The 19,574-nt window shown below is 49.2% G+C and overlaps 1 protein-coding gene across 6 annotated transcripts in view; it reads right to left on the bottom strand.

The window, feature by feature from the left end:
- The window catches only part of BSN (bassoon presynaptic cytomatrix protein), a 510,614-nt gene that overhangs the window by 97,417 nt on the left and 393,623 nt on the right, over positions 1-19,574 (bottom strand). For 5 of the 6 annotated variants that reach the window (XR_005293922.2, XR_006282593.1, XM_038409469.2 and 2 more), the window contains exon 4: positions 11,007-11,447. The exons of the other annotated variant lie outside the window; for it this stretch is intronic. Coding sequence is in view for 3 of the 5 variants with exons in the window: in XM_038409469.2 (XP_038265397.1) it covers positions 11,007-11,447 (441 nt within the window). In the remaining 2 variants the exon portion in view is untranslated. The remainder of the gene's footprint in view (positions 1-11,006; positions 11,448-19,574) is intronic. 6 annotated transcript variants of the gene reach the window in all.

The following is a 19,574-nucleotide window of genomic DNA, read 5'->3' as shown; positions in this document are numbered from 1 at the left end:
GCATTCATGCACACACTTGTACACCAAGAATCCAGATGTGTTTGCATGAGTACCTGGTCAGTTAGGTACCTCACTGTTTGTGGGCATGTACCAATATCTTATCTGTGTGCATGCATCTGGAACTGGCACACTCAAATATTTATGTGTGCTTAATTTTGTAACTCTGGCCTGGGATGGTCACTAGCTGCCCTCCAGGCTCTAGGAATGCGTTATAAGCAATTTATAAGAACATTAGTAAAAATACTTCCCAGATTAAATTAAAATCAGCTTTTCTAAAAGCAAACATTCTCTGGTATGTAAGAACAGTTAACACACAGTCCATCCAATATGAATATATTACAAATGGCTACATTAACAAAAGGGGGATGGGTTACTCAACTGAAGTGTAAATACATTTCAGAAACTGAGTTCTATTAATTTAGTTTCTGTATGTAAATAAATACAATCAGAATATCAGGCTTGGAAGGGACCTCAGGAGGTCATCTAGTCCAACCCCCTGCTCAAAGCAGGACCAATTCCCCAACTAAATCATCCCAGCCAGGGCTTTGCCAAGCCTGACCTTAAAAACCTCTAAGGCAAGAAATTCCACCACCTCCCTAGGTAACCCATTCCAGTGCTTCACCACCCTCCTAGTGAAATTTTTTTTCCTAATATCCAACCTAAACCTCCCCCACTGCAACTTGAGATCATTACTCCTTGTTCTGTCATCTGCTACCACTGAGAACAGTCTAGATCCATCATCTCTGGAACCACCTTCCAGATAGTTGAAAGCAGCTATCAAATCCCTGCCCCCCCCATTCTTCTCTTCTGCAGACTAAATAATCCCAGTTCCCTCAGCCTCTCCTCATAAATCTTTTTTGTTGCCCTCCGCTGGACTCTTTCCAATTTGTCCACATCCTTCTTGTAGTGTGGGGCCCAAAATGGGATACAGTACTCCAGATGAGGCCTCACCAATGCCAAATAGAGGGGAATGATCACATCCCTAGATTTGCTGGCAATGTTCCTACTTATACAGCCCAAAATGCCGTTAGCCTTCTTGGCAACAAGGGCACACTATTTGATTCATATCCAGTTTCTCGTCCACTGTAACCCCTAGGTCCTTTTCTGCAGAATTGCTGCTTAGCCACTCGGTCCTTAGTCTGTAGCAGTGTATGGGATTCTTCCATCCTAAGTGCAGGACTCTGTACTTGTCCTTGTTGAACCTCAGATTTCTTTTGGCCCAATCCTCTACTTTGTCTAGGTCCCTCTGTATCCTATCCCTACCCTCCTGCATATCTACCACTCCTCCCAGTTTAGTGTTATGTGCAAACTTGCTGAGGCTGCAGTCCATTCTCCAGATCATCCATGAAGATATTGAACAAAACTGGCCCCAGGACCGACCCTTGGGGCATTCCGCTTGATACCAGCAGCCAACTAAACATGGAGCCATTGATCACTACCCATTGAGTCCGACGATGTAGCCAACTTTCTACCCACCTTATAGTCCATTCATCCAGCGCATACTTCTTTAACTTGCTGGCAAGAATACTGTGGGAGACCGTATCAAAAGCTTTGCTAAAGTCAAGGAATAACACATCCACTGCTTTCCCCTCATCCACCAAGCCATTTATCTCGTCATAGAAGACAATTAGGTTAGTCAGGCATGACTTGCCCTTGGTGAATCCATGCTGACTGTTCCTGATCACTTTCCTCTCCTCTAAGTGCTTCAAAATTGATTCCTTGAGGACCTGCTCCATGATTTTTCCAGGAACTGAGGTGAGGCTGACTGGCCTGTAGTTCCCTGGATCCTCGTCCTTCCCTTTTTTAAAGATGGACACTACATTAGCCTTTTCCCAGTCATCCGGGACGTCCCCCAATCGCCATGAGTTTTCAAAAATCATGGCCAATGGTTATTATAATATTAGGAAACTTTCTAGTCACCTGGAGGAGTTCTGAGGAAGAGTTCCAGGTCAACTGTCTTCAAATGGCCTCACACATGGCAGACAACCACAACTTGAGGGGGAACAGGGAGCACTTTGGGTTAATGTGTTAGCATTCTCCAGATAGAAAGCTGGATACAAACCCTGTCTCAGGTCACATGTATGGGGATTACAGTCTTCCATAGGTGTTTATGCACATCATAAAACTCCCACATAATTTAGTAAGATCAGGCCTCTCTCTTCCGAGCAGGCCTCTAACTGGAGGAGCACAGGGGTGTCAGAGCCTAAGGCTGGGAATGGGGGGGTGGAGGGAGGCAGCAGGCCAGGATGACAGGGCATCAGCAAGGCTTCCTTGTGAAAGGAGATGCTGCCCTGACCTGCTGGCATCAGGCCTGGCTATGGACCAAGTGTTATTGGCTTGATGCTTTTATGAGCATTAAATCAGTGCTATTCAAAACTGGAAGCGTTTCCTCCCCCCTGAAATAAATTGCTTCTTCATGTGCAATTATTTCGAATACTCCAGGAGTTCCTTGAGGGCAGCTGCCGTAACCCTGATTTTGGGCCTCACACAAATGATACACTCTGAAAGTACCCCCCCTCCATCACCCAGGGGTCTCCTTTTCCCCAAGGCTGGCTGTGGCTCCTCCCAGAGCCTGTCTGCCCGAGATATTAACTCTCTCTCTAGAGGGCTGTCTATGTTCAAGGTGGCATTAGGGCCTCTCCTGCCCTGGGGACTCAGCAATCGTTTAACAATAGCTCCCTATAGCTGACAGAGAGGAGCAGGACAGTCCTGACCCTTGGGCCAGCTGTGTCGTTACTTACAATTTCTGGTACAGTTAGGGCCAGTCCCACCTTCTCTCCTTCTCTGCCAATGCCTGATGATGGACATTTTTTTTTGTCTGACAAAGATAGTATTTTGCCTGTAATACAAACCCTGCCTCCGTTCTTCATGCCAAACTCCCTAGAGCTGCAAATGGTCCAAAAGGCCATTTGATAAATTCAACTGCTGCTCAGCTGAGTGCTGTGTTTATCAGTAAACTCTGCAGTAGCTGCAAGCCCAGCCTCAGAAATGAACTTTTTAATCTTCAAATAGAAATTGGAGAACCTGTAATTAGATCTGAGTTCAGGAAGGGACTAGTCCTGCTGCCCTGCAAAGTGAGAGGCTGAAGATCTCTGTCCTTGTGCCTTGGACGCCTGCACAGCCGGACAAAAAAGCAGTGAAAACAGGGTTCACTAGCAGTATCCTCTGGTGACAGAGGCCATTGAATGCCTGTTAATTTCAGTGACTGAGAGTTCTGCAAAGCACTCTGAAAAATCAAGGCGATCCCAGGAAAGTAATGCAGGATCCTCGTCAACCACTGACAGAAATAAACCCAGTTTCATTGACACCACAATTAGGCATGATGGAAGTAGAAGGACATGGAAGGACTCTGAAGCTGGGATCCCTAACAGGTGTGGAACATGGACCACCTGGGACCCAACTTGTAACTTGTGAAAAGAGGTGACCCCCAGCTACCCCAGAGTGACCCCGATCTGTTTTCAGACAGAAGTTATTCAACTAGAGACGTCTCAACAGCCATCTGTGCAAGGAGCCCTTTGTGAAGTTGGTTTCCTTAGTGTTTGCCCAGGAGACGGCTCCACTTCACTGGAGTGCTGCCTGGGGAAGCAGCAGGCATGTGTAACAATGCACCAACTCACGCAGCTTTCTCTGCTGCTCAGCATGCAGCTGTCAGCAGTACGTTCATGCCTGGGCTGACCATGACTCTGCCATTAGAAAGTGCAACAGGTCCCAGTCCCGGGCTCTCACCTCCAGCTATTGTCTCATGCTGGGGCACCTCTGTGGGGAGGACACCCAGTGCCCCACCTCCTCTGACTCATTCTACCCAGAAGTCACCTACTACAGGACAGGCCCAACAAAGAAAATAACAGAACACCACTAGCCATCACCTTCAGCCCCCAACTAAAACCTCTCCAACGCATCATCAAGGATCTACAACCTATCCTGAAGGACGACCCATCACTCTCACAGATCTTGGGAGACAGGCCAGTCCTTGCTTACAGACAGCCCCCCAATCTGAAGCAAATACTCACCAGCAACCACACACCACACAACAGAACCACTAACCCAGGAACCTATCCTTGCAACAAAGCCCGTTGCCAACTCTGTCCACATATCTATTCAGGGGATACCATCATAGGGCCTAATCACATCAGTCACACTATCAGAGGCTCGTTCACCTGCGCATCTACCAATGTGATATATGCCATCATATGCCAGCAATGCCCCTCTGCCATGTACATTGGCCAAACTGGACAGTCTCTACGTAAAAGAATGAATGGACACAAATCCGACATCAAGAATTATAACATTCAAAAACCAGTTGGAGAACACTTCAATCTCTCTGGTCACTCGATTACAGACCTAAGAGTGGCTATCCTTCAACAAAAAAGCTTCAAAAACAGACTCCAACGAGAGACTGCTGAATTGGAATTAATTTGCAAACTGGATACAATTAACTTAGGCTTGAATAGAGACTGGGAATGGATGAGTCATTACACAAAGTAAAACTATTTCCCCATGGTATTTCTCCCACCCCACCCCACCCCACCCCCCACTGTTCCTCTCATATTCTTGTTAATTGCTGGAATTAGCCTACCTTGCTTGTCACCATGAAAGGTTTTCCTCCTTTCCCTCCCCCCGCTGCTGGTGATGGCTTATCTTAAGTGATCACTCTCCTTACAGTGTGTATGATAAACCCATTGTTTCATGTTCTCTGTGTGTGTATATAAATCTCTCTGTTTTTTCCACCAAATGCATCCGATGAAGTGAGCTGTAGCTCACGAAAGCTTATGCTCTAATAAATTTGTTAGTCTCTAAGGTGCCACAAGTACTCCTTTTCTTTTTGCGAATACAGACTAACACGGCTGCTACTCTGAAACCATTCTTTGTTCTGCTTCATCTCCTGCCAGCACTAACATGACTTCCCAGTGAGTGCTTCAAGGGGTTCCCCTGTACCAGTTTTACACCATGTAAGTGCTCTGACCTCATTGACATTACTCCTGATTCATAGCAGGGTGAGCACCATCAGTCTCAGGCTCAAAGACTATATTGCTCCTTCCAGGTAACAAGTTCTCTTTAGCCCAGCCCTTAACTTACACCCAGGCCAGAAATCCTGGAGTCTCCAGAGCTTTCTATTAGTAAGTCACAGCTGTCTAGGATCCTCCTGGAGTTTACCCCTCCCTGAGCAGGCTCAGCTGACACCCTTAGTCACCCCCCTCTGTGCTGGCATCATTTCCCACCTCTATGACTGCACTTCCCTTCCTGTGCTCTTCCAAAATCTCTGCTCCAGGAGGTGGCTGCAGCCAGACTAGTCTCCTGCTCTCAGAAATGAGAGCTCAGCCCTTCAGCCCAGTTGGCACCACACAGACCATCCACTCTTCCCAGCTAGCTCTGCAGCCAGTTCCACATGGCCCTTGGGGATTCAATGTTCCAGGGACTTACTCCCCCATTCGCTCTTCAGTACCCTCCCGGTCTGGTACTGACCTGCCCTCTGGCCCATCATTCAGCTCCCCATGCAGCAGCTGCTAGTGACTCTTTCATTTGTATAACTTCATCTACCTGGAATTCTTTCACTGTTGAGACATTGGGCCAATTCCCAACACCCACTGTGACAGGGTCAGGCCAGATGGCTACCAGAGAGTGATAGAAGGCAGATATATTAGCCCCAGGCTAAGTAGGTCCCTTTTACCTGGGTAAGGTAACAGGGAAGGTTCCAGAACAATCAGGAACTTTCTGGAAACAATTAAGATAGACAGTCTGATTAGAACACCTGCAGCCAATCAAGAAGCTGCTAGAATCAATTAAGGCTGGCTAATCAGGGCACCTGAGTTTAAAAAGGACCTCACTTCAGTTTGTGGCACGTGTGTGAGGAGCTGGGAGCAGGAGGCACTAGGAGCTGAGAGTGAGAACGCAGACTGTTGGAGGACTGGGGAGTACCAAGCATTATCAGACACCAGGAGGAAGGTCCTAAGGTGAGGATAAAGAAGGTGTTGGGAGGAGGCCATTGGGAAGTAGCCCAGGGAGTTGTAGCTGTCGCACAGCTGTTCCAGGAAGCACTCTAGACAGCTGCATTCCACAGGGCCCCGGGCTGGAACCCAGAGTAGAGTGCAGGCCCAGGTTTCCCCCAAACCTCCCAACTCCTGATCAGACAGAGGAGGAGTTGAACTGGACTGTGGGTTCACAAAAACAACCAAACTTAGGGCTGCCGTGAATCTCTGAGGTAAGCAAATCCACCAATAAGCGAAAGACCCACCAAGGTAGAGGAGGAACTTTGTCACAACTGGTGTGAGCAGTGGGATTTGGTGTGCACAGCACAGCGGAAGAAGGAGGGTGATTTAAAAAAAAAACAAAAAAAACCCCAACCCCTCCCAAAAAACAAAAAAAGGAGGAGAAGATCCCCCCCCCCCACCACAATGGAGGAGGTAGTACAGGCACTGATACAAGCCACGGCTGCCCAGCAGGAGGCTATCTGTTTCCAGGCAGCCGCACAACAGGAGGCAGTGCAGCTGCAGCAAGAGACTAATCATCTGCTGATGGACCAGGCTGCTCAAGACCGTGCTATGTTGTGGGAACTGGTAAACCAGGTAAAGGCCCTTACAGAGCTGAACTGCGGGCATGATGGGACGTGGGTCATGCGGGCCAGCAATTGGCTGCAGAATATGACACGGGAGGATGATGTAGAGGCTTACCTCCTAGCCTTTGAGAGGACATCCTTAGAGGAGGTTTGGCCCCAAGAACAGTGGTCTGGCATCCTCACTCCATTCCTGTGTGGGGAGGCCCAGAAGGCCTACTATGATTTGCCTGAAGAGGCTGCGGCAGACTATCCCCAACTGAAAGCAGAGATCCTGGCCAGATCTGGGGTAATGACCACAGTGTGGGCCCAGTGATATCATGAGTGGAGGTACCAGGAAAACAAAACCCCGCGGTCCCAATTATATGACCTCATCCATCTCGCACGAAAGTAGTTATGAACTGAGTCCCGGAGTCCGGAGAAGATACTAGAGGTTCTTGTCATCGGCTGGTACATAAGAGGGTTACCGCCAGACCTTTGCGCCTGGTAAGCCAGAATGAGCCCTTCACCTATGACGAGATTGTTGCACTGGTAGAGAGGTGAAGGATGGTGAGGGAGCTGACCCGACCAGTTAAAGAAAAAACACCCCTGGTTAAACTAGCAGCACCAAGCCCTAGAGCTCGGGTGACTTGGCCACCAGGAGAGCCGGGGGGAAAAAGAGAGGGACTGAAGGCCCACCAGAAGCCACAAAGAGTTGGAGCACTGAGGGGGAAAAGGATCGTGATGTTAGACTGCCCAAACCAAGAGACTGGGGAAAGCCTAGGGCTCCATTCAGATGTAACGCCTGCGGGGAGTGGGGACACATAGCTGCACAGTGTCCCAATGCTGAGGAGCCTATGCAATGTAACCTGGGGAACTGGGCAGACCCATGCTCCCTAATCCACCTTGTGGGGGTCTCACTAACCCCACATATGTACACCAGACCAGTGAAACTAAATGAGGTAGAGACCACGGCAGTGGTTGATTCGGGGAGTGCTATCACGCTTGTCTCAGGGAACCTCATGAAGCGTAGTCAGCTGCTGTGGGCTAAGCATACGGGGATAACATGTATCCATGGGACAGTTGGTTATTACCCCACCATCCCAGTAAAAATCAAGATTCAGGGAACACTACTGAGGTAGCAGCAGGTGTAGTCCCTAAACTCCCATACCCGGTGCTGATAGGGAGGGACTTCCCAGGGTTTGGAGACTTACTCCCGGTAGGGGAATTGGAGAAAGGGGGAAGCCCTGAAGTTAGTGAGGCATCCACAGTAGACTGTCAACCCCCAATCTTCTCTGAAATATCCCCAGATTTGTTCTCCACTCCCAGACAGTGTAGAAAGATGAAAAGGGAAAGAAGGGCAGCTGAGGCCTTGGGAACCCGAATACTGGCCCAAGCCAGAGGGTCGCTCTCGTAGGTAGGCGGACCCGAGCAGCTGAAAAGGAGGCCACCCAGGAGGGAGAAGCACCCGAGACTGACCCACACCCGAATGCCTCTGAACCAGTAGAGGCAACAGAGACTGGCCCCCTAGATCTCGGGCAGATTAGCTCTGGGAAAAGAAATTTTGGACGGGACCAGGCTGAAGACCCAAGGTATGACAACATTAGGAAGGAGGTGAACAAAATAGATGGGGTCCCCATGGAAGGGAAAACCCAGGGACCAGGACCCTATTTCATAATGAAGAAGAATCTCTTATACCGGGTTGCACCAGTACAGGGGCAGAAGGTACAACAGATCCTAATACCTCAAAAACACCAGAATGCTGTATTAAGTCTTGCCCATAGTAAACTTATTTGGGGGTAGAGAAGATCCTGGCATGGGTCCTGCTACGATTCTTCTGGCCCAGAGTACATGAAGAAGTGCAGAGGTACTGTGCATCCTGCCCGGAGTGTCAGCTGCACAGTCCCCGTCCCCACTTGAGGGCACCTTTAGTACCCCTTCCCATCATAGAGGACCCCTTCGAGTGAATAGCCATGGACCTAGTAGGACCCCTGGAGAAGACAGCCCGGGGCCACCAACATATACTTGTCGTTCTGGATTATGTTACTCGCTACCCAGAAGCTGTCCCCCTCCGGAACATGGCCTCTGAAACGATAGCTAAAGAGTTGGTGGGAATCTTTGCCTGAGTGGGGCTACCAAAGGAGATATTAACAGACCAAGGTACTCCATTTATGTTGAAGCTAATGAAGGACCTCTGTATGCTGCTCCATTTACATACCCTGAGAACTTCAGTCTATCATCCGCAGACCGATGGGCTGGTAGAAAGGTTTAAACGAACCCTCAAGGCAATGATAAGGAAAGTGGCAAGTCGGGACGGGAAGGATTGGGACACCCTACTATCCTACCTTATGTTTGCAATCCAGGAGGTACCTCAGGCCTCTCAACTGGATTTTCCCCCTTTGAATTATTATACGGACACCACCCCCGTGGCATACAAGATATCGCAAAAGAAATCTGGGAAGAGGAACCCAATGAGGGGAGAACTATAATTGACCATGTGTTGCAGATGCGAGAACGGATAGCCCGGGTCACCCGTATTGTATGGGAACATTTGGAAAAGGTGCAGGAGGCCCAGCGAGCCCATTACAATCGCTAGGCAAAAGTCCAACAGTTCCAACCAGGGGATAGGGTGACAGTGTTGGTACCCACAGAAGAAAGCAAGCTTTTGGCCCAATGGCAGGGGCCCTATGAGGTGGTTGAATCTGTGGGGGAAGTAACCTACAAGGTGCGGCAGACAGGACACCGAAAACAAGAACAGATTTATCACATTAACCTCTTGAAAGCTTGCACACAGCGAGAGGCATGTGTAGTGGCCCAAGAGGCCCCGATCCAGGGAAATAACCTACATGAGCTGTCATAAATATAAAGGGAAGGGTAAACCCCTTTAAAATCCCACCTGGCCAGAGGAAAAACCCTTTCACCTGTAAGGGGTTAAGAAGCTAGGATAACCTCGCTGGCACCTGACCACAATGACCAATGAGGAGACAAGATACTTTCAAAGCTGGAGGGGGGGAGAAACAAAGGGTCTGGGTCTGTCTGTGGGATGCTTTTGCCGGGGAGAGAACAGGAATGGAGTCTTAGAACTTAGTAAGTAATCTAGCTAGATATGTTTCAGAGTAGCAGCTGTGTTAGTCTGTATTCGCAAAAAGAAAAGGAGTACTTGTGGCACCTTAGAGTCTAACAAATTTATTAGAGCATAAGCTTTCGTGAGCTACAGCTCACTTCATCGGATGCATTTGGTGGAAAAAACAGAGGAGACAAGCTTAGATTATGATTTCTTTAAATGGCTGAGAAAATAAGCTGTGCTGAATGGAATGGATATTCCTGTCTTTGTGTCTTTTTGTAACTTAAGGTTTTGCCTAGAGGGATTCTCTATGTTTTGAATCTAATTACCCTGTAAGGTATTTACCATCCTGATTTTAGAGGTGATTCTTTTTACTTTTTCTTCTATTAAAATTTTTCTTGTAAGAAACTGAATGTTTTTTCATTGTTCTTAAGATCCAAGGGTTTGGGTCTGTGGTCACCTCTGCAAATTGGTGAGGATTTTTATCAAACCTTCCCCAGGAAGGGGAGTGCAAGGTTTTGGTGAGGATTTTGGGGGGAAAGATGTTTCCAAATGGGCTCTTTCCTAATAAAATAAAACCGGTTAGACATTTGGTGGTGGCAGTGGAAGTCCAAGGGCAAAAGGTAAAATAGTTTATACCTTGGGGAAGTTTTAACCTAAGCTGGTAAAAGTAAGCTTAGGAGGTTTTCATGCAGGTCCCCACATCTGTACCCTAGAGTTCGGGGAGGGCAGGAACCTTGACATGAGCAGATCAGGATATCCCCTGATCTGACACTGAACCAGGGTGTCTTAGGGCTGCCGTGAATCTCAGAGGCGAGCAAATCCAATAAGTGCAAGACCCACCACGGTAGAGTAGGAACTTTGTCACACTGTATAAAGCAGGAGTAACTCAGCTGAGGTCAGTGGAGTTACACCGGGGGAACCATCTGAGTGAGAGGGGAAGCAGCCTGTAATGTCACCGTAAGACATTCCCCTTCTCTGCAGCCTGTTGTTGACTCTCCCGGATGTTTGGGCCCGGTGTCCGAAGGACACTACCTACTAGAATGGATTGTGCAGTGATTCCCAAAGTGCTGACAGAGAAATTGGGATTGGAATCAAAGCGTTAGACATGACACATTTCTGACGGACTGTGGGACATCGCTTCCCCAGTGCAGTTATTTATACATGCTTTCTCCAGCTCTCTACTGGGTCAGACCTGATGGCCAAGCCCTGTTTTTCTGAGGCTACCATGTTCTTTCTGTTTCCCAGCCTCTGCCCCCCACAGACTGCTAGCTAATGCCTCCATCCCAGACCTCTCCCTAGGGTAGGAGGGGGCGCTGCCTGCTCTGAGTACAAGGCAATGTTATCCCCTGGCAGGAACAGGCCAGTCCAGTGGGAGGTAAGAGTAAAGTGGGAGGGAGAAGAGGTGCTTACCTCCTGCTCTCTCACTTGCTGAGCCTCAGTGACTGCCTTGCTTGCTTTGCTCTCTGCTTCTGGCTTTGCAGCCATGCTTTTCCCCTTTGGCGATGCACTTTCAGGAACTTTTGGAGCCTCACCAGGAAGTTTCGGCAGTGGCCTTTCTTCTGAGGGGGCAGTGGGCTTGCTCTCTTTCGTCATTGCTTGTAGCTTGCTTTGCTCTGAAGTCCTGAGATACTTTCCTTGGAGGAGGTTCCTGTCCTGGGGAGTAGACATTTCTGACTTCTGAGCTGTTACAGGTTGAGGACCTCCTCTGTCCTGATCAGCTCCCCCTGGTTGGTGTTGGTGGGATCCTGTTGGCTGCTGCTTTGAAGCAGGTAGTGGTATTGGAGCAGGGTCTCCTAGGCTTCCTTCTAGCAGCCTCTGAGTTTGGCAGTTCAAACACAACCATTCATTTTTCTGCAAAACAGTGAAAGAAAATATCACCCATAATTTAGTGAGCTTTGCACTGCTGGTCTCAGTGGAGTGTGTAGTTCTGCCAGGGTTCAGAGGGGCAGAGAATTCCTACTGACCTCCAGGGAGACTCACTGCCTCTTGGCTGGAGTAGTTTCCCTGCAGTTATTATTGCTAGGGCTGACTCCCTGACCAAGGGTTTGTGACACTGCATCTCTCCTGCTCTCAGGTCTGAGGGCTTCTGACTTCCAAGAAGGAGCCGCCACTCAGAGCGCCCTGGGGAGCAGGCTTTGTAAAGACAAAGGTTGAAGTAGATGCAGCTATTTCTGAAGACGTTTGAGATATGTGAGACCTGCACACAGTGGAGGCCACGGCCCCTCTGAGTTCTGTGGAGACAAGGCAGGACTACAGGTAGCTCACACAGGCTTCCCATTCAGTCAGCCACTGTAGCAGAGCCAGTGCTTTCTAGCCTGTGAGATCTGATGAGGTCATAACCTAGGGACTGCAACGGTCCTCTCGCATGTTTCATACGCACACAACGGGGCCTCATCTCCTCAGTCTAGGTATTACTCCTAACGGGGCCAGGGCCTGCTCATTATCATAGTACAGAGGTGCGCAAACTATGGCCCATAGGCCACATTTGGCCCATGGGACCATCCTGTCTGGCCCCTGAGCTCCCAGCCAGGGAGGCTAGTCCCTAGCCCCTCCCCTGCTGTCCCCCCTGCTGTTCCAATAAGGCTGTCCTGCCGCTCTCAGCGGCATGGTAAGGGGGCGGGGGGGATGGGGGTTGGATAAGGGGCAGGAGGTCCTGGGGGTTAGTCAGGGGGCAGTTGGATGGGGTGGAGGTTCGGGGGGGGTTGGATAGGGGGTGGGGTCCTGGGGGGGGCAGTTAGGGTCGGGGGTCCCGGGAGGGGGTGGTCAGGGGACAAGAGGTGGGTTGGATGGGTCGGGGGGCCTGGCAGGGGGCAGGGGATGGATAGGGGTCAGGGCAGTCAGGGGACAGGGAGCAGGGGAGGTTGGATAGGGGGTGGGGTCCTGGTGGGGGCGGTCAGGGGACAAGGAGCAGGGGGTTGGATGGGTTGGGATTCTGAGGGGGGTGGGAAGTGGGAGGGGTGGATAGGGGGCGGGGGCCAGGCTGTTTGGGGAGGCACAGTTTTCCCTACCTGTCCCTCCATACTGTTTTGCAATGCCGATGTGGCTCTTGGGCCAAAAAAGTTTGCCCACACCTGTCATAGTAGGAGTTACAGGGGAGTTACGCCCCAGTGTCCTGGCTTCACGGAGAGTAAAGTTAACACTTGAGGGTCCACACAAAACTGGCTTTTGGTGGGGAACAGGCTGCATGTGGAAAGCTAAGAATGAGACCTAAGGAGGACAGTCAATGGGTTGCTACGGGGCTTCCTGTTGTTGAACAGGCTGATTCTAACAAACAAGCGGATATATTTTCCTGCAAGCAGATACATTATCCATTGATCCTTCTGATTTCACACATAGCACCCAGGAGCTTCAGCCCTGCTAATTGCACTGCCTGCCTCATTGTGCTGGGCTTTGACTCTGTCACTCAAACCTAACCCGTACCCTAAGGCGAATGTTTGTTTTTCTATGGTGTGGCATTCAGGCAGGCTAGGCCTGCCACCCCTTTTCTTTTCCTTCGTTCTTACCCTTCTCCTTTTGGTGGTTTGGGGAGCAGAGGGAAGACTGGAAGTTAGCTGTTGAATTCTACATGCTTGGCAGATAGCAGAACCCCGGAGACCTATTTTATTAATTTACTGACAGGGTTCCACGGTCAGAGACTTGTTCACAACCTCCGTATAGTTCTCAGAATGTTTCCATGATACAAAAGAGTGTTTTTCTCTGTCTATATTAGAATGTTAAACATTTGTAATATCTTTCGAAAAGCAGAGAGTAAAGTCTAAAGCAGGCCTTTCCTACCCTGGGATTCTCAAACCTGCCGAGCGCACGAAGCAAAGCCATCTTCACTATCATCTTGTTCTTGTAAGGAAAGGAAAAGGCACAGTTAAAATGCCACAAGCCCATCTCACGGACTATAATTAACAGCAGGCTGTTTCCTTTATTCAGGTCAGTGCTGAGGCTCAGCCCAAATGTCCTAATGCAGCAAAACAGGAACACATGAGAGAGCACAGGTGATTGGGAAGAAGCACAAAACCCAGCCAAATATGCCAGGCACAGAGCAGCATTAACTGAGTACCTTCAACACCCAAATCTGCACAACCTGCCCCTTGTCTGAACTGGATGCCAGGAGACATTGCCTTCCTTTCCCTTTGGAAAGATGTTCCTTGTTCCTTATTGTGGAGGATGGGGAATGCTCCTTGTCAGATGGGAAGAGGAGTAGCAATGGGCTTCAGCACCATGTATTTGGCAGTGGGAACCAGCAGCCCAGCAAGCACCGTGGTGCTCTTTAGTGGCAACGTGGAGAAAGACGGCTTCCTGCTGACACATATAGTGGAGTGGCAGCTCTGCTACAGTTCAGGTTGAGATCAACATTCTGTTTAAAGCTTGACTTTTCTAAGTGCTCTAAAATCCACATAGTCAATCAGATTGAGTTGAACTTTGGTGTGCCTTGTTGGAGCGGGGGGAATGGCCAGTGACCCATTTGACCATGGGGTCCCGAGAGACCGCCCTTGGGGAAAAAACAGTTTCTCTTAAAGTTGACACATTCTGGCAGAGCTGAGATCAAAGCAGGGCTCAAATCAGCACACCATATTGTCCAGCACTCAAGGGCTACCCTGACAGAGTGCCTGGCACCCACCAGCCCTTTAGGGTAAATCCAATGCCTTTGTTATTTTAAAAAGAGTTTCCTTCTCCAGGCAGGTCTACTAAAGCTTGCGTGCTTCATGGATTTCACTCTATGGCCGTTCTTATGTTATGTGAATGTTTGCTGACAAAGGAGGGCATTTTAGGGGGTGGAGGAGTGGGGGGCATCGGAGTGACAGGGGTTTGCGGCTGCATTGAGGGGAGGGGGATAAATGGGGATGGGTGGTGAAGGAGAGATGATGGGGGGCTCATGTGAGGAACACAGGGTCGGGAATATCATAGAATCATAGAAGATTAGGGTTGGAAGAGACCTCAGGAGGTCATCTAGTCCAACCCGCTGCTCAAAGCAGGATCAACCCCAACTAAATCATCCCAGCCAAGGCTTTGTCAAGACGGGCCTTAAAAACCTCTAAGGATGGAGATTCCACCACCTCCCTAGGTAACCCATTCCAGTGCTTCACCACCCTCCTAGTGAAATAGTTTTTCCTGTTGTGTGCCAGGATCTAGGGGCTCCTGCCCCTCTAGACATGAGTCTTACCTCCTCCCCCTGCCACCCTAAGTGTACCAGGACCTGGGGACCCCTGCATGTCTCTGGCGGTCTGACCCCTCCTTCCTGCCCTACTGCTTGGGAGCCAGATTCTGGGGGGGTTTGCCTTACCAGGCGGATGTGAGCACCGCTTTCTACCTGCCCTCATGTGAGCTGGAATCTGGGGTGCCTTATCTCTCTACGGGGGTCTGAGCCAATTCTCTTACGCCCCCCATGGCATGAGATAGAACATGGGGAAGCGCTGCCCCTCTGGATGGAGAGGTTAGAACACGCATGCATGGACCATATATCATGAACACACTGCTGAGCCCAGTGGGGGGGAGTATCTGAGAACGGGCATGCCTGACACATACCAGACACACTCCAGCGCTGGGGAGGGCAGGAGGGAACACCCACTGCCAGGAATGGAGCAGTTCACAGGTCTCAGAGCGATAGTTTCAGGCTCTCTCTCGCCTTGAGGTGGTCTCATTCAGCTGAGACCATCACATGTAGATGAATGGGCCAGCCCACTTTACACCTCTTGGAGCTTCCTGTGCTGAGTACGTGGTGGTGGTGGTGGTGGTAGTGGTGGTGGTGGGGGAATGTGCAGGGAAACTCAGGCTGGCCAAGCAGTGCACAGGATACAGCTCCTTTGCAGAAAATGGTGGTGGGTCTTCAAAGAGCCCTGGGGTTCTCCTGTCATCAACTGCAGAAAGTCAGATTCCAAGGCTGGGTTCAGTTGGACACCTGAGTACACTTCCACATAGCCACATCAGGGACACTGCCCTTCCCTGGAGAAACTAGCGTAGTCAGGGGAGGGTGAACTGGAAGGGACCAGGAGGGGAGAAGGGCATAGGCCATGGTTGGCAGTCCATTTGGCCTGAAGGCTATGTGCAAAGGCCACAAGGACCACCAACTCATACCAGCACTTTTGTTTCTGTTAAAACAACTTAGAAAATTAGATGGGAAGACCCCCTACTGCAGGGCTAAGGTTCCCTGGGATCTGCTTGTGTCCTTTAGCAAAACACAAACTTCAGAGGACCAAGAACTATGGGGTCAAGGTACATGCCCACACAGCCTTAACTCACCCTGTGGAAGGGCACCTCATACACCCATAATGCACTCATTCACACTCTGCTTTTTCAGTGCAAAGGAAAGGTGCAATGTGCCCTAATTCAGACACTGCGCTGCCTCAGAACCCCAGCCCAGAACCACACTGGAGAAATTTAACAACCTCTCCACACTCACCAGCTACCATTTCAACCTAGCCCTCAGTAAGCCAGCAGTAAACTACAGACTGCCCTCCTACCCCGCCCCACTGCTGACAGCGTAGCTCAGGGTAAAGTATTTACCTGCAGCAGGAGAGAGTTTTATGCTGGGACCCCGAGGGAAAGGGTAAGGTCTCAGAAACTGCTGAGAGAATGGGAGAATCTCCTAGATTTTTCTGCCGCAGGGAGAAACCACATGCTTCCAGGTGGGAGGGTGGTTGAGACCAACTCCTGCACTGCAGCTGGAGGCAACACCACATAAGGAAGGGATGGGGGTGGAATGCCTGCCAGGGAAGAACTTTCCAGGTTGTTAGCTGCCAGCAGGTTGCAGCTGAACCAAAGGCAAAACCGACTCTAGGGAGCAGAGAGAAATATGTCCCAGAGAGCCCAGAGAAGGGGCATGGAATCACAGAAACCACTGAGGTGGGTGTGGATTCCTGTGACTCTGTAAAACAGGGAAGCAGGGTGCTTCCAAGTGCGGGTGGGGAGCTGAAACTAGTTCCTTTCCAGCAGAAAGCAACGTGCCCTCAGGTGCTAGGGCAGGAGAGGTGTTATCAGTGATTAAGGAAATGGTCCCATTTGTTAGCTGGCAAAGTTCTGCAGATGAACAAGAGACAGAACCCTTCCTAGGGAGCACAGAGAAATGTGTCTTAGGTGGTAGCCCAGAGAAGGAAACTGGTGAAGGAATAGTGGGAGTACAGGAATGTCTCCTCAATGGTCACTTGGGGCAGGATGCCCAGGAAGATGGCAGTGTCAGTATCTGTGTACCCAGGCACTCAGGCTGTGACCCAGGTTTTGAGAAGGAACTGTGTAACTGACCTCCTGGAGGGGAGCAGTCACACAGCTGACTTCTCAGGGACAGAGAAAGGGATGGTGAAGGGTACCACAATCCAGGTCCCAATTTTCCCAATTTCTGATACATTTTTGGAAAGTAACCGTGTCTCTTTAAATCAAGATGCAGTTCCAATGCCTGTGATAACAGAGGAGTTGGAACCAGGAAATTGCCAGGTGGTAGTTTTTCAGAATACAAATGACCCAACTAACAGAGAAGGGGGTGTTTTCCCCCAGGCTAGTTAAACACAGAGAGCAGTTATGGGAAAGCTGCTCGGAAAAGTTGAATCTGATCAAAGGGTAAACACACCTAGCCCAGAGAGCACAGATCACAGCCCTCTAGGGGGCAGGGAAGGACTCAGTGCTGGGAGGGGGAAACACAGGGTAACCCCAAAAGGGGAGCTGGATTTTCTGCATATGTACAGTCCTGAAGTTGGGAGACTGCTCCTCAAAGGGCCAGCCAATGTGCAGGATCTCCCTGATCCCCCTATCTTGTCAAACCCTGAGGCACCAAAATTCTAAAAACATGATTAAATTAAGAGCTCACACAAAGGGAAAGACAGGAGGGAAAGAAAAGCCAGTGACTAATTACATGGGAGAGAGTCAAAAGACACCATGGGTAATGAACAAACTAACCTCAAACTACACTATCTAAACAGAGAGCGTGGTAGCATAAAGATACTTGTAAACACCATCTGTGATACAAATTTTGGTATTAATGTTAAGTTTTGGGGATAAGAATTTTGACATGGATGTTAAACCTTGTGATAATGATACTTTTCAATTAATACCTGTAAAGAGGGTTAAAGCTTATCACAGCAAAGTAACCATAAAAAACCTTGTTTGCTATGTGTGAATGGGGAAACTGAGGCACACTGCCTCATGGCCTTAATGGCTGGATGCCAAGAGAACTATACCACAAACTGCCTTTGAGGTAGTCAGTGACTAACCCTCTTGCAGTAAACTAAGAGGGGAGGTGTGATGCTCTGTACCTCAGGGGAACACCCTACACCCTCATGTTCATCTTTATAAAATGATTGTGTGGTATCCAATGCAAAATTTGTCATGTTGGGTGTCTTTGGAAGGTTCATGATGCACTGAGCATGGTTGTTATAGTGATGTTATAGTAATTGTTACAGTAATGTTATATTAAGGTTATAGGTTATAATGTCATGTATATAGTTATGAGGCTAAAAATGTATCCTCATGGCTTAAAGCAGGGGTCTCAAACTCAAATGGCCATGAGGGCCACATGAGGACTAGTGCATTGGTCCAAGGGCTGCATCACTGACACCTCCCATTGCTGACCCTGGCCCCACCCCCACTCCACCCCTTCCATGAGGCCCCACCTGGCCCACCTTTTCCCACCCCTTCCCTGCCACCATTCCAACCCCTACCCCGAAGTTTGTTTATTCTACCTGAAGCAGCGTGCTTGGTTTGAAGCATGTCAGAGACTCCTTTTGGGATAACAAGCCTGGTACATATCAATTTCTTTGTTAAACTGACGAACTTATATAAGCTTGCAGTGTCCAGCTGGCATAATTGGACACTGCAAGACAGATTCCTGGGGTTGTGTCTGGGACCGGAGATATTGGCTAGTGTCATTCAGTTGCAAGTAGCTGGGAGCAGCTTACAAGCCAGAGGCTGTGTGTGAACAGCCCAGGAATGGGGTTCTCTCAGCAGAGCAGGGTAAGGTTGGCTCCCAAAATCAAATATTGGAGTGACCTCGCAGATCACTGGTCCAGATAACACCAGAGGGGAATGTCATACATACCTCTCCCCACCTGCCCCATTCCTGCCTTCACCACTCAGTACATGCAGATGCATTCCTGCATGCAGCTGATTCCTGAGATAGAGCACATGTTACATGGGTGAGCATCTGAGTATTTTGCTGAACTGGATGTTCTGGAAGGACACGAGCTGTCACATGGTAAGTTTTTTGCCATTTAATTACTGTCTCTAGAATAGTCCCAAGAATATGTAGGAATGACCCTTAACCTAACCTGGCCCCAAGCACTGTTCTAGAGATCTGCCAGCAACAATCCCTCAGAGGTACCATCATAGTACTGGCTGCCCACTGTAGGAAGACCAGCACGGTTCACTTGCCATTGCTGCACGTGACAAGTTTATCTGTGTTGGAATGCTTTTATACAAGCAAGCAAACTGAATAGGTCAATTAATGGGGCTTTTCCACCAACTTCTGCCTGCTTCAGGCAGTATTACACAGGGAGATGCAGTGGAAGGTTGCATTATTTAAGTCTACCCATCACCATGGTATCTAAAGTGTTAAAGTCCCAGGTGATACCATCACATGCTAAACAAGTTTCAGAGTAGCAGCCATGTTAGTCTGTATTCGCAAAAAGAAAAGGAGGACTTGTGGCACCTTAGAGACTAACAAATTTATTAGAGCATAAGCTTTCGTGAGCTACAGCTCACTTCATCGGATGCATCGGATGAAGTGAGCTGTAGCTTACGAAAGCTTATGCTTTAATAAATTTGTTAGTCTCTAAGGTGCCACAAGTACTCCTTTTCTTTATGCTAAACAAGTGAGTGTCCTGTAGTGTTTCATACTCAGAAAACAACACACACCGTATTCCTTCCATTCCCCCTCAACTGCAACTGGTTTCTATTCAGCTCCTATTCCTCAGGGATTGATATCTGTCCAAATGAGAACTGATTAATTCTAATTCAGCAGAGTTCTTCAAAGGAGAGGAGAAATGGCCAATGTGACAGGTG

Source organism: Dermochelys coriacea, chromosome 7, assembly GCF_009764565.3.
Source record: "Dermochelys coriacea isolate rDerCor1 chromosome 7, rDerCor1.pri.v4, whole genome shotgun sequence".
NCBI classification, from domain to species: Eukaryota; Metazoa; Chordata; order Testudines; family Dermochelyidae; genus Dermochelys; species Dermochelys coriacea.
This window is presented reverse-complemented; position numbering and strand designations above follow the sequence as displayed.